This window comes from Simochromis diagramma, unplaced genomic scaffold (assembly GCF_900408965.1).
Source record: "Simochromis diagramma unplaced genomic scaffold, fSimDia1.1 OVJJ01000618.1, whole genome shotgun sequence".
Lineage (NCBI taxonomy): Eukaryota > Metazoa > Chordata > Actinopteri > Cichliformes > Cichlidae > Simochromis > Simochromis diagramma.
Genome location: NW_024387423.1, coordinates 7,886,739 through 7,901,266, shown reverse-complemented (window position 1 = coordinate 7,901,266; position 14,528 = coordinate 7,886,739). Strand labels below are relative to the sequence as shown.

The window sequence follows — 14,528 nt, the reverse complement described above, 5'->3', positions numbered from 1 at the left end:
TGCATGCACCTTTTTAATCATGCAGTATGAGCCTCCACATAGCTAACGGATTAAAGTATATCTTTCCTGTATCTAAATCCAGATGAAGCTGCTCCTTGAAGCCCCCTCCCCCAAAAAACAGTTTCTATGGACAAAAAGGACAACCTACAAACTGAGTTCTAAACAAAAACAAATGTATTTAAATGACCACACAGAGTTGTAAGTGTCAGTTTAGCATCCAGCACTTAATCACCAAGGTCAAAATGAAAACATGGCAGCACAGAAAGGCCTGATAACCAAAGACAAATGCTACAGATTCAGTAAATCCTTTCATAGCATGTGTGAATGTGTGTTACAGTAACAAATTAAATGTGCTTTTTTTGATTTTACTTTTTTTTTTTTTTTTTTTACAACACATTGTATTATTCAGCACTATTTTGCATACATGCACCTTCGGTTAAGTCCCGCATCACTGACATTAGTGAGGTACCCACAAACCAGTCATAAGAAACATCCTCCCTGTTCTACGAGCTGTGCTCGATCATGAGATCAGGCTTTTTTTAAATGGAGGAAACTCAATGAACAGAGAGGTTGTTGAAAACAGAAAGTCCCAGAGTTGTCTTTATAAATATCTCCCACATCACTCCTTCAACAACAGACTTAAATTATCTACAAAAACATAATAATAGATTTGATAGAGTGTTATGGCATCCCTGAATTCCTATCTAAGGAATAAAAAAATTATTCTTCTGAGATATAATCTTAACTGACAATAATTCATGGCATTCAAAAATATGGACGTTAAATCGACATTTTTATAGGGGCTAAATTATAAAGTTTTATCATCTTCTATTTAATAAACCATGCATTTTTGTATCCAATATGGATATCACCTGATTAATCCTACTAATATTTCTGTTTTTCTTCAGTTAAATGAAATAAATCCTTATCTGAGCAGCTGAGGTTAACTGCTATAAGCGATATTAGTGCATCATCAAAATGTGATCAAGGGTGGAGTTTTCAGATGGTGATATTCAGCTTGTTAGACCTCACTGACCTTCTGTGTGTTTGCATAACATCCCTACAAGTAAAGATTATTACACAGAGGGGATAAAAAAACAAGAATTTTCCATTTCTAAACCACACCCTCGCCACATTCTTCAAGTCAAACCAAAACACCAGCTTAATGTTGCCTATTTGTCACTTTGTGTCTGAGTGGATTTTTCCTCCTAATATGGCTTCCTCGGCTCTTTTGTGTTTCTGGACGGTGATTTGCAGCTGCCAGTACTTGAGGTACACCCACATGAGGCTTCCGTTCTTCCTCCTGTCCATGTTTAGCAGGTCGGCACAATGCTTGTCTCTCTTAAAAATATCCTTCAGGTCAGTCTCTAGATCCAGGTCTGCCCCAATGGGATCTTTAACGACCTTAAGCAGCATGTTCTTCTCCATCTCCAGCCGCTGATCTCGAGGCTGGATGAGGGAGCAGTAGGCGTTCTGCCGCTCCACAAGTAAACCCTCCAACTCCTTCAGAGTGGCTGTGGCTCGGTTGTACCAGTTCTGCTCTTTTTCCAGAGCTTGATGCAGCAGAGCACCTGCAGCTCCTGATTTCACCAACTTTTGCTTCTCTTCCTCTAAGGACTCTCGCTCCTTGTTAGAAGATAGAATACAAGGTTAGTGAGTAAAGGCTATGCATTACAAAAGGAAAATGACACAATGATAAAATGGGTGCAATGTTCAATGTAAAAGGAGGACAACAAAAGACATATGTGTGGCAGGTAACTGAGATGGAAGAAAACAAAGGTTTAAGATAGATTTCTACTCATTAGCTCCGTTATCCCTTATAAACCCTTCAGCAGATCTTTACCTGCTGTAACTGCTTCCTTTCTTCCATAAGCTGCTGGCTCTGTGAGACCAGGGCCTGCTTGTACCCTTTGACCCGCTGTCTCTCTTTCTCCAGCTCCAGCTCCAGCGTAGCTGCTGCCCTGCGCCTCTCGGTAAGAGTCTCCCGGTAACGGGCCTCCATATCACTTTTTATTGTAGACACATCTTTGTCATACTGAGCTTTCACCTTCTGGATCTCCCTCTGAGATTCTCTGGTCCAGATCCATCCTGAAAGGGCAATGGGATAAAAAAAAAAATGGGGAAGATGTTAAGTGATACTACCATGATTTTCTGAAGAGTAGAGTAGCTGGAGCTACTTATGAACTGAATTTTATAAAATCATGGCAATGACTTTATCTAAGTAACAGAGATGATCTATCATACAATCACACACAGATCAGAACAGATGCATGCTGGGGAAGCACACAAGCAGTTGTAGGTTTTTCCTCTGCCCTATACCCATCTTCCTAAAAATTTTTGGGAGGTTTGCGCTAAGTTTTATGGTGATGCTGATGAAGGCAGCGAGCCAGAATGTGTGCGTCTTGTCAATAAAAAACAAAACAAAACAAAAAACAACAACAAAACAAAAAATTGTTCTGTATATTACAACTGTTGCAGGTGTTTCCCCCCTGTTTTACAGTATGTAAAGTTGTGCAAGAAACCTCTACTGTGCTTAACCTGGAAGGGTCAAAATGTCTCCTTTTAGTGGAATAATTTTTACTGATCTGCAGTTTAGTCTACTTTCCTCCCCCACTTCTGTGTTAATCATTAAATGCCATTTGGCATTCTAATGACAAAAGAGACTGTGTGTCTGTAAGCCAGACACTCACTCACTGATCATCATATTCTTTTGACTGCTCCCTTTAAGGGTCACCACAGCAGATCATTTGAAATTGATATGCTGTTCTACTCTGTTGTCTCATCCACAATCACACAGGTGAATCTCCTTGTGTAACTTACGAAATGCAGCCAGTCCCAGCATGGGGACCAGCAGGGCGTAGTTCCACTGGTTGCCATCGCCTGCTCCCGCCCCCCTTCCTCTGGGATCTGGTTGGATGTTCCATCTTGGGGGATCATTCAAGTTGTTCATGGAGGCCGCTGTTACACACACACACACACAAACAAACACAAAGAGAGCTCAGCCCAAAACATCACCAACAATTGACTCTTTCTCGGTTTTTATTTGTGAGTAACATATAATCTCAGAGGTGTTTTCTCTTTGACACGTCTATAATTTACTCTGCATTAACTATCACATCATTTGCTACTGGCTGAATAAAGAGCAGTGAATAAACGCCAATGCATCTGCTAGGGTGTGCAATCTGCAAAACAGTGTTTGGAATAAGCACTGGATGTGAAAGTGCATTAACAAATAGCTTTTTAGCATGAATCCAAACAATGCACCGGGCATGCAGGGCGAAAGGAGCCTCTCATGATTCGGAAGTTTGACAGCTGAGCTAACCATAAACAAAGCTAGCTATGTGCTACATGCTAGCCAACATTTGGCTTCGTGGCTCGTCATTGTGTTTATAAAAAAACACAACAGAACGAAGGGGCTTCATAGTTTTGCAATCCTGACAACGTGTCAGCGTACGCCTGTTAAATGTATGGAACTGTGTCTCACCTTGAATGAAAAGTGTAGGTCACTTATGCATTTGTTCCTGCACACGCAGATTATACAATTTTAACGCTTTAACGTTCCACCTTAGCCGGCAGAGGGTGATTTTAAAAATTGCTTTCAAAAAGAACCTGTAAGTGTTGCAGTAAAAAACCCTGTATATTTACTCAGATGGTTTCAAGGTAACAATTTAATAATTACCCTTAAAACATCTGGCTAAATGCTTTAAATAATAACTATCATATAAATATTAAACAAATGCGTGACCCCTCTTTTAGCACATTGGTTTAGTCCGGTCCGGCAGAATATGCGTTCCTCCGCAGCGCAGCAGGAACGATCCTTCGTCTGGCAACATGGCGAGTGTCCGCGCGGCGTCCCGTCTCCTCTCCAAGAGGGTTTTATCTACTGCGAAAGCAGTGAGTAGTGAAAAGATGCTTTTAAAAGTTAAATATTTATATATGTAGTATATTGTAAAAGATAATATTTTATTTTCCCTTTTTTGTTTCTAAAACGAAGCTTTCATAACCGGCGGATTCTGACTTGCGTAATCTGTTATGTAGCTGGTGCTGTTTCAATGTGACACTATGAGCAAAGGTATTTTGCAGGTCCAGCAAAATGATTTATATTATATCTATTACACTTCTATTATCTCCACATTACACTTTGTTTCTAATGGCGACTGAACTTTCTGCCTAACCGAGACGTTTCGTCACCATGAAAGTCGTAAATGCCGCTGCCCTTGTGTAAAACAGTTCTAAGTATGTAGCCGCTGTTGTTAGCTACAAAAGTAAAATGGGGCAAACTGCAGATATATGACAGGTTTAGACCGACGAAGATGAAAAATAACCGCCAAGAGCAAACGTCACTCTAAAAATGGTCGTGCGTTTTAATGCTTTTTCTTTTTGTTTTGTTTTGGGTTTTTTTTTTTTTTTTTTGCTATGGGTTGTTTTGGTAAATGCCTTCACAGCCATTATTAAACATAGTGCTGTAAGGCTGTTAACAGAAAGTTTTGTGCAGGAGTCTCCCCCCCTATTATAAATCACTGCTGATGTCGTGGCACAGGTATAGCAGATGCTTTTGGTTGGTATGCTGCTTGTATTTTAGCAGATCATTTTTCAAAGGCAGGAGCCACCTGACAGTTGATCAGACTGTAACCTCCCTGTCACTTCTCATGTAGATCGTTAAACTTATAGTTTCAGCTTAACATTAATTTGTTCTTTTTTTATTTCTAATGTTAAATTAATATAAGTTACACTTAAATTAAATGAATCTGTTAGTCATTTCTGCTGCTTTCTGACACTTGTAAGCATCTGATTGTTGATGCCCCACAGGTAGGGAAGACCAAACAGAAAAAAAAAGAAACAGATTATTTATTATTCACCAGGAATTATTCTCTTTTTTTTCTTTAAAAAAAAATAAAAATCCTGCATATAGGATATCGGGCTATTTTACACCAACAGATGCCATTCGTTTTGTTTTTTTGGTTTTTTTTTGTTTTTGTTTTTTTACATGGGGATCCTATTCTGGCAAATTTAAAAATATAACGATAAACAACTCGGTTAATGTAAAAAGGAGCTTTTTTGGTATACTTTCTACTTGATTCTACTGATAGAAACCCTGTAAATCGCCTGCATTCCCCAGTACATCCAAAAGTGACAGAAATAACAGAAACTAGCCAGGTGTAGTATTATTTACTCTGAATTTGCAGCAAGTCTTATACTTACCCACAGTACAATTTTTCAGGGGATCATGCTCGGTATATGAGCACACTTCAAGATGACCATTGGATAGTCTCAGTGTCCTCCTCTGTTATCTGTTGGCCAAGCAGGCAGTCAGTTGATCTAAGAGATGCTAGATGATAATTTACATGATAAATCATCACCTGTGATTTGTATATTATCATTTTAGTGTTTAAGACCCTCCTTGCTATAATGTATAATGAGCTTCTTCCCAACATGGAGAGTCTGTATTTGCATCAGTGGGATTGGGGAACCTCTTTTTCACTGTGCTGTGAAGAATAAAATGTTGTAGATTTAAAGCATAAAAAATGTGAATAGTCTTAATCACATTGTGTCAAAGGGCAATGAAGATCAACGGTCTGCTAGCTTAGTGTAAGTTGTTTACACTAAAGTGATTTTGGGAAATTCAGTCATTTAGTGTAAATGGTTTATTCATCATGTGTGAATAAGGATATCTCACACAAAATTATTTTAATTACTTCACATTTTGTCAGGAAAGTTTAAGCACGTGGGGCACAGTGTTGTTGTGTCTGTTAAAGTGATGCATTAGTTCCTCCTACTGGCAGGTTTGTATACTTTTAAATTCAAGTCAGTGGTGAACTACAGAAGGTTTAAAATACATTTGCATCTGACAAGATCAGCTGTGTAAATGCTGGTAACATTTTCAGTGATGAATGGCTCTAAATATTAATGATATGAATTATGGGTTGTGGAGGTGCTGCTAGGACTGAACGTTTAAAGCTTTAAAACTTCACTTCATTGAATAATCATTTTGTTGTGTTTATTAGCAGAGTCTGGTTTTTCAGTGTGTTTTATGTTTGGGATTAATTTTAGTTTTATTTAAGTTGCTTTTTCTTCTGCCAGGTCCCTGCTGCTGCAGTTCAAGGTTCCAGGAACTTCCACTTTTCCATTTATGGCAAGAAGAAAAATGCCAAAGTATCAGATGACGTAAGCCACATTAAGTTTGTGTTTTTTTTAATGCAGAACAGTATGTATATGATATGAAAACCAGGACTCCGCATACGTAGAGTACACTCTCATTGCTTCAAAAATGTTTGCAGTACATTGTCTTTTCAACTGGTTTCAGATCTCCACTCAATACCCAGTTGTGGATCATGAGTTTGATGCTGTGGTGGTTGGAGCTGGTGGAGCGGGACTGAGGGCAGCTTTTGGCCTGTCTGAGGCTGGCTTCAACACTGCCTGTGTCACCAAACTGTTCCCCACCAGGTCTCATACTGTCGCTGCACAGGTAAATCAGTGGTTACAGTAAACGATTTTGTGTGTCAGTTAGGACCAAAGTCTCAATCTCATTGCAAATATTTTACTAATCTTGAGTCATCAAGTAAACGCGCATAATGTTTAAACTTACCTTGGTTAATAGGGTGGGATTAATGCGGCTCTGGGGAACATGGAGGAGGATGACTGGAGGTGGCATTTCTATGACACAGTGAAGGGATCTGATTGGCTTGGAGACCAGGACGCTATCCACTACATGACAGAGCAGGCTCCTGCAGCCGTAGTAGAGGTATGATCTCTCTTAAAAACACACTAACATGCATAACAAGTCATTATATTAACTGGCAAGTACTAGGCCTTAAACAAAAGACATAAATGAGTGTGTAAGCCATGTGATCTTTAGGAATACCTCATTGCATAATAAAAGCCGAGCAGCTTATTGGTGGATTTAAATAATTATTAATTTATTTTATTTTTAATTTACACCAGATGGGGGTCATTCCACCCAGAGCTGTGTAAAAAGACAGTTACGGCAGATTAGGAATTCATGTTGCTCTTGTTTCCTCTTTTTTTTTTTTTTTTTCCTAGCTGGAGAACTTTGGCATGCCATTCAGCCGCACTGAGGAGGGCAAGATCTACCAGAGGGCCTTTGGAGGTCAGAGCCTTAAGTATGGAAAGGGAGGCCAGGCGCACCGCTGCTGCTGTGTAGCAGACAGAACAGGCCACTCACTGCTGCATACGCTGTATGGGAGGGTGAGTACACATACTTTCCTACCTTCTTTCTGCAGCGTAATCTTTGTGTTGCCGAGGAGCACCAGTTAAGTGCCTCTGTGTGTCTGCCTGACTTGTCTTCAGTCACTTCGTTATGACACCAGTTACTTTGTGGAGTATTTTGCCCTGGACCTGCTGATGGAGAATGGAGAGTGTAAAGGGGTGATCGCTCTCTGTATGGAGGACGGGTCTATCCACCGCTTCAGAGCCCAGAACACTGTTATTGCTACTGGGTAGGAGATGCCTTTGCTTAAACATTTCTTCAACTGTCATTTTATCTACAAGCTTAGAAATAAGTTCTGTCTTTCTTTCCAGGGGTTATGGAAGAACCTATTTCAGCTGCACATCTGCTCACACAAGCACAGGAGATGGAAATGCGATGGTGACCAGAGCGGGTCTGCCCTGCCAGGATATGGAGTTTGTCCAGTTTCATCCCACTGGTGAGAAAAGAAACTTAATTTATTAAACCAAAAAATGTTGCTGAAGCATTGAGGAGAGTTTTATTTTGAAAGCGAAAGCTCCACAGGAACTATACAAATTCCTCAAAGATATGTTTGGAATACCTACAGTAAAGTTAACTAGTATAGATGCTGTATCAATAACAAGTCAATGTCTAGTAAGTGCAAATGTAATATAGTTAAGAAGAGATTGGAGAGAAAAATGAATGATTTTACATAGTTTGTCCACCAGAGGGCACTCTACAACTTCTGTTGTCAACTTCTGGAGTCAGAAAAAACAAAAACCAGCTGATCTGAGTGCAGTCTGGCAGAGCATAAAGGAGTAACCTACGACTTGTGACAATAAAACAAAATTATTTTTTAAAATGCATTGTCATATTATCTTAGTTGAATTGAACTGAATTGAAAGCCTTTATTGTCGTTATACATCGTATAACGAGATTAGAAACAGCTCTATAAAAGTGCAGACGTGCTTTAGCACATTAAAAACTATAGAATAATTTAACAATACACTTAATATAAGTATAAATACACAGTACAGTAATGGATAACAGAAACAGACAGGCAGAGAATTGATGATATTTCAGTGCAGATTACTTTTTGTGCAAGTTTGAGTTGAGTATGGTTATAGCTTTGGGGAAAAAGCTATCCCTGAGTGTGTTTGTTCTGGCCCGTATGGATCTGAAGCGCCTGCCAGAGGGCAGTAGGTTGAAAAGATGGTAGCCGGGATGGGTAGTGTCCTTTAAGATGTTTCTGGCCCTGCTGATACAACGGGAGTTGTAGACGGCAGACAAGGAGGGCAGGGGGCAGCCGATGATTTTTTTGTGCTGTGTTTACCACCCTCTGCAGTCTCTTCTTATCTGCCTCCGTGCAGCTGGCGTGCCACACTGTCACCGCATAGTTTAGCAGGCTCTCGATGGTGGATCTGTAGAAGGTCACCAGCAGCCGGGGTGTTTAGTTGCTCCTTCCTGAGCACCCTCAGGAAATGTAGCCGCTGCTGGGCTTTCTTGACTAGCGCCATGGTGTTAGCTGACCAGGAGAGGTCTGCAGAGATGTGGACCCCAAGGAATTTGAAGGACTCCACTCGCTCTACACATTCTCCGTTGATGTGCAGGGGGACAGGGGCAGCTCTGTTCCACCTGAAATCCAGGATGAGTTCCTTGATCTTGGTAATGTTAAGTGCCAGGTTGTTTGATGCACACCATTCTCCCAGTTTCAGGACCTCATCTCTGTAAGCCGCCTCATTTCCCCCTGTGATCAGCCCCACCGCTGTTGTGTCATCAGCAAATTTGACAATGATGTTCTCTGGGTGGGCAGGACTGCAGTCATATGTGTAGAGGGAGTAGAGTAGTGGGCTTAGTACACAGCCCTGGGGAGAGCTGATGTTGAGAGTGCGAGGGGAAGAGAGGTGAGGACCCAGTTTCACCCGCACTAAAAATTAACTACACATAAAAAATGTAAGGGAAACCTGTTCATGTTTCATGTGTCTAAAAGAAAAAACTATTGACCGATATTTCAGACTTTTAACTCACTAAATGTCTACATTTTACCCTGAAGACAACTTTCTTTTTCCTAAAGGTCATGTTTATTTTGTTTTTCCTGGATATCATGATATCATTAAATATGGATGTAGCACATGTGCCCTGTGGCATAGATGCTCCATCTTTGTAAATGCTTGTTGCATAAGGGCAGCAGACTTCGCCATGTTTTATGCATAACTCTGCTACACTGAGGGAAAACCTATGATTTAAATTGGTTGGTGGATATAGCAGGAAAAAAGTACAGTTTTTCACAGATTCTAGAGATAAAACTTTAAAATTGTGAGTGAAATTGCTTAACAGTACTGGGTCTATAAAGCATAATGTCTTTGGTTTTATTGACATTATATTGTGCCATGGCAATAAAACCTTGTGGATTTTACATTTACACTGTTGACCTTGTGTTTCTTTGATGGGAATGAAAGCTTATAACTACTGTTGTTATTTATTCATAAATATTTGGATGTAACAGTTTTTTTTTGTTTTTGTTTTTTTCCATGTTTCATGCTTACAGGAATCTATGGAGCCGGCTGTCTGATCACAGAGGGCTGCCGTGGTGAGGGAGGAATCCTGATTAACAGTGAAGGAGAGCGCTTCATGGAGCGCTACGCACCCAACGCCAAAGACCTGGCTTCCAGAGACGTGGTGTCCCGTTCCATGACCATAGAGATCAGAGAGGGCAGGTATGCTCAAATCACCTGTCTGTGTGATGTCTGTCAAAGCTTTTAAGCCAGTTCTTGTTCCTTACTGACGTTTACGTTTTTAATTTCTTCAGAGGTGTTGGTCCAGAGAAGGACCACGTGTACCTGCAGCTTCACCACCTGCCTCCTCAGCAGCTGGCCGCAAGGCTGCCTGGTATCTCAGAGACAGCCATGATCTTCGCTGGAGTCGACGTCACCAAAGAACCCATCCCTGTTCTGCCCACCGTCCACTACAACATGGGTGGAATACCCACAAACTACAAGGGACAGGTACATAATCTCTGCATGTGTCATCTCCACGCGTTGTGCACTAACACTGTTGTTGTGAGCACAGCGGGCTTGCTTAGGATTTGTAATATTTGGCCCTTAGGTGATTACTCACGTCAACAACGAGGACAAGGTGGTTCCCGGACTGTATGCCTGTGGCGAGGCAGCTTCTGCCAGTGTCCATGGAGCTAACAGGCTGGGTGCCAACTCCCTGCTGGACCTGGTGGTGTTTGGCAGAGCTTGCGCCCTCACCATTGCTGAGCAGCACAAACCTGGTGAGAACCTCTGCTTTTCACAGAATACTTTATTAATCCCAAAAGTAGTGTATTTGGTTAAATTTATTACAATAAAAAGTTTCTTAATCTTAAAAAATAAGCATTAATAATGCAAAAAAAAAATCATAAAAACAACTGATTAAAACAGACTTAATATTTTCTGGTAAAATATTAGCAGAATATATATCTGTTCTACATTCACATTCAGAGAAAAATCACTTTTGCTGTCTCTGTGTTCATGCTGACGTTGGCTTTTTTTGTCTTTTCCTGTGCAGGAGAGAAGCTGTCCCCTCTGAAGCCCAGCGCAGGAGAGGAGTCTGTGGCCAACCTGGACAGGCTGAGGTTTGCCAACGGAAGTCAGAGGACCTCTGAGATCAGGCTCAACATGCAGAAGGTGGACATGCTAACATGAACACAGACATATTGATGTATAAATTATATTTGTACTTAACTAATATTTGACTTTACATGAATTATTTATTTTTATTATTATTATTGTTAGATATTATTTATTATATACAACTCTACACCTTATCTGTAGATCTTTTCTAAATGATAATAATCATCAGGACATAAAAACGTAATGTATAATTACCACCAAATCTCTTACTAATGGTTACAATCTGGAAAGACCTGCCACAAAATAAGGTTTAGAAAGCTTTTCTCTCCACAAGAAAGGTTTTTATTTTTCATTCCCTGTTTTTTTCTTTTTGTTAACGGGGTATTGTCGTGACCCAGGTGTGGGGAACCCAAGTTTATGACTGCAATAACTCAAGAAGGAAGTCACCCAGTACTTCCAAATTCATACCATAGGTGCATCTACTATAAATCTCAGAGGAGTTTGAATCCCAGTGACCTTGAACTCAAGGTCAGTGGTCAGGTATTATGAAAATCGTGTGAATGTGATAACTTGAGACGTCGTGATACAATACCATACATGCATCCAGTAGGGATGAGGGCGGGTGCCAGTGAGTTTTTTTTTTTTGTGAATTTTAGTTTCCTTTTTTTGGTTTCTAAGGATACTTTGCTTGTTTCAGTTCTGCTTTTATCAGTTTTAATATTAACCAATATGGGCGGCATCCGTTAGCGGCAGATTTAGGAAGTTCAAACCAAGCTAGTGTCAATAAACTCATGTAGTTGAGCTCGTCTCTCTACCGCTTCCTCAATATTACTTCTTCACTAACAGGTCAATCAAACATAAATGTTCTTACTTTTCCTGTCAATAAATAAAAAAACCCAACTAATTAATCGCACTATTTTCTGTAATTTATCGCGATTAATCACATTATTTGATCAATAGCCTGGTTGCAATTACATTTTTTTCTACTTTATATTTAAGCTAACAGACATTTATGCAATATCATGTAGGGCTGTTCGATATGACGATATGAAAACGTCTATCGTTTCATATTACGCTATCTATTTGTTTCATGGTGTCTACGGCAATATTATTTTGATGATTTTGATGGTCACAGTAGAATTCCTTAAAGTTCTTTCTTTCTCTTATATTTTAAATAACAACACTACAGACGGACAAGCGACTGTTTTTATGCGTCGTCTTTAGCAACAGCGACGGTAAAACCATCGCGTGGCTCTGCCCTCTACTTGTTTATTTTCCACATAAACCTTTCACAATAAAGCTGAAGATCCTTTTGAGACTTTTCAAGATAAACTGAATCATGTGAAATAGTATGCAGAGTGTTTACGGACGAGAAGCTAAAAAGAGTTTGCTACTACTAGTTTTTTCCCTGCAGCACGCCGTGTAATAAATACAAAATTCCGGCCGCTTTAACGTATGTAACACTCGACTCCAGCTGAAAACACTTCACACAAGTCGAGTTGCCCGAGATTCACAGAATTTACAGAAAATGTAAAATTTTTGTGATGTATAAAGTTGTTGGGACGATAAATGTCTTATATTGGGATATGAGATTTTAGTCATATCACACAGGCCTAATATAATAAAGTAAATGCAGAATAAACAGAATGTATGCTTAAATTCAAAGAGAATTTGAATAGTTTTCTTCAATCGTTTAGCACAGGTTCTCTCCTGCGAAATACAACTTTAAAAAAACGTATATACTAATAGGCAAGTATACGCTAATATATAATATATATTAGTGCTGTCAAACAATTAAAATGTTTAATCAGATTCATCACAGGGTTACTGTGGATTAATTTTGATTAATAACAATTAATTATCATTCATTTTTATTCTATATTAATAGCATTTCATTTGCATGAGCAAACAGACTCGAGAAAAAAGGCAAAATATACGCACTTACCATGTCACTCTTGGGGAGGCACTTCAAGTCCTTGAAACGAGACATCAAAGCTATGTAAAGCACGTGTTCTCAACGATATTAATAGGTCTGCAGTTTGTTGCAATCCACTTGGCAATTGTGTCAGTCAATATGTCCGAGGTAGACTTACTGAGTCCCCGATGCTTCATAAGTGGTTTGGCTAACGTGTCACCCAGCTTGCGACAAAGTGCTAGCAGCATGCCTGGCTAACGTATGCTCTGCGTCAATGTGATATTTCAAACTGGAGGTGCTTCGGTGAAAAGAAAATTCCTTCTTGCACAATCTGCATAATATTTTATGTCGGTCGACTGCTCCGTCTTGTTGTTTTTTTTTTAAATACCCAAATTTCCCATCGAGAGGGCCAATGTGAGTTTATCATCTTCCATACGGAGTTGATTGGTTCAGCTGCCCGTCACTACCAGATCAACTGCCCATTTGCGCATTTGCGAAGGTAACTACTTGGACAAACTGCCCGGAATGCGTTGACAGAAACAATTCAGGGATTTTGAGTTATTCTGCACTCCAGCTGTGTTAGTTGCATTAAAAAAATTTAATCGCGTTGACCGTGATGGCAGATTAATTTGCATTAATGCAAATTTTGACAGCAGTAGTTCTTACATATATCTTTACAATGATAATGAGCATTGGCTGGGATGACTTGATATCTGGATTTGATTACCACCACCACACAGGTTAAACAGGTGTGAAACACCACAACTGGCCCCTGTGTCATCCATGAGATTTCATTGTCGTGGTTCATTTAGAGTAACGTGTTTCTCTGCTTCTGCTTTCAGACCATGCAGACCCATGCTGCGGTATTCCGTACTGGCTCTGTCCTGAAGGAAGGATGCGATAAGATGGATGCTATTTATCAGACCCTGGAGGACATCAAGACCTTTGACAGAGGTACTGCACCACACTGCTGCTCTTCTTGTGCAAAAAGTTGTTGGAGTGTTACTGTGAAATGGGTTTGTTTTTTTTTCCTCCCCTCTAAATTTCCTCCTCTCTCCTTCAGGCATTGTGTGGAACACAGACTTGGTGGAATCGCTAGAGCTGCAGAATCTGCTGCTGAACGCCGTCCAGACCATCAACTCTGCCGAGCAGAGAAAGGAGAGCAGGGGAGCCCACGCCAGAGAGGACTACAAGGTCTGCGTCAACATGTTTAGCGTAAGGATGGAATTAATGTCTATACAATCTGCTCTCTGCCAACATTTCTTTGAACTGTGCTTCAGGAACGTGTGGATGAGTACGACTACTCTAAGCCCCTGCAGGGTCAGGAGAAGAAGCCGTATGACCAGCACTGGAGGAAGCACACTCTGTCCTTCGTTGATCAAAAGACTGGAAAGGTGATGACCCCCTCAGTGTGTGTGTTTGTCTGTGTCTTACAGAATAATTTAAACAGTTTTTGAAGCTATTGTCAGCTTCAGCTGTCAGTATCCTCAGCTTCTCATACTCCTCTGCTTTTGACCAATCACAGGTCACATTGGAGTACCGCCCTGTGATCGACAGCTCTCTTGATGAGCAGGACTGCGCCCACGTTCCACCTGCCATCCGCTCCTACTAAGATGATCCCCTCCTGCCCTCCCCTTTATTCCCACCCTTTGCCCATCACATCCACCTTACTCAATTACAGAAGGCTCATTTATCTATTATTAAGGAAGCTAAACTTTCTGTGCTAGAGATAACATTCTGAGACAAATTCAGACTTTTATTGCACATTTGTATGCATTTAGATCTGTTCAGTACAATGCTGTCTATACCA

The 14,528-nt window shown here is 40.3% G+C and overlaps 2 protein-coding genes across 2 annotated transcripts; one reads left to right on the top strand and one right to left on the bottom strand.

Annotated features, from left to right (window-relative positions):
* Positions 1-156: 156 nt before the first annotated feature.
* On the bottom strand, positions 157-3,614 carry LOC120722340 (coiled-coil domain-containing protein 127-like). Its single transcript, XM_040013319.1, has 4 exons — positions 3,485-3,614; positions 2,821-2,958; positions 1,844-2,088; positions 157-1,626 (listed from the first exon to the last, which is right to left on the bottom strand). Exons 2-4 carry the CDS (start codon positions 2,948-2,950, stop codon positions 1,180-1,182), a joined length of 822 nt encoding a protein of 273 aa, XP_039869253.1. The 5' UTR covers positions 2,951-2,958; positions 3,485-3,614; the 3' UTR covers positions 157-1,179.
* Positions 3,615-3,774: 160 nt separating this feature from the next.
* On the top strand, positions 3,775-14,528 carry sdha (succinate dehydrogenase complex, subunit A, flavoprotein (Fp)). Its single transcript, XM_040013318.1, has 15 exons — positions 3,775-3,894; positions 6,082-6,165; positions 6,305-6,466; positions 6,599-6,742; positions 7,042-7,206; positions 7,309-7,457; positions 7,540-7,664; positions 9,735-9,903; positions 9,996-10,191; positions 10,292-10,463; positions 10,739-10,857; positions 13,561-13,672; positions 13,782-13,912; positions 13,999-14,112; positions 14,244-14,528. The coding sequence occupies exons 1-15, from the start codon at positions 3,832-3,834 to the stop codon at positions 14,328-14,330; spliced, it is 1,992 nt and encodes a 663-aa protein (XP_039869252.1). The 5' UTR covers positions 3,775-3,831; the 3' UTR covers positions 14,331-14,528.

What these genes read in the sequence shown, in the direction of transcription:
- sdha (XM_040013318.1), top strand. Translation starts at nt 3,832, where the DNA reads ATGGCGAGTGTCCGCGCGGCGTCCCGTCTCCTCTCCAAGAGGGTTTTA. An exon ending in ATGCCAAAGTATCAGATGAC is followed by an intron (nt 6,166 to 6,304) that starts GTAAGCCACATT and finishes AACTGGTTTCAG; the next exon opens with ATCTCCACTCAATACCCAGT. An exon ending in CTCCTGCAGCCGTAGTAGAG is followed by an intron (nt 6,743 to 7,041) that starts GTATGATCTCTC and finishes TTTTTTTCCTAG; the next exon opens with CTGGAGAACTTTGGCATGCC.
- LOC120722340 (XM_040013319.1), bottom strand. Translation starts at nt 2,950, where the DNA reads ATGAACAACTTGAATGATCCCCCAAGATGGAACATCCAACCAGATCCC. An exon ending in GCTGGGACTGGCTGCATTTC is followed by an intron (nt 2,089 to 2,820) that starts GTAAGTTACACA and finishes TTGCCCTTTCAG; the next exon opens with GATGGATCTGGACCAGAGAA. An exon ending in AAAGGAAGCAGTTACAGCAG is followed by an intron (nt 1,627 to 1,843) that starts GTAAAGATCTGC and finishes TCTTCTAACAAG; the next exon opens with GAGCGAGAGTCCTTAGAGGA.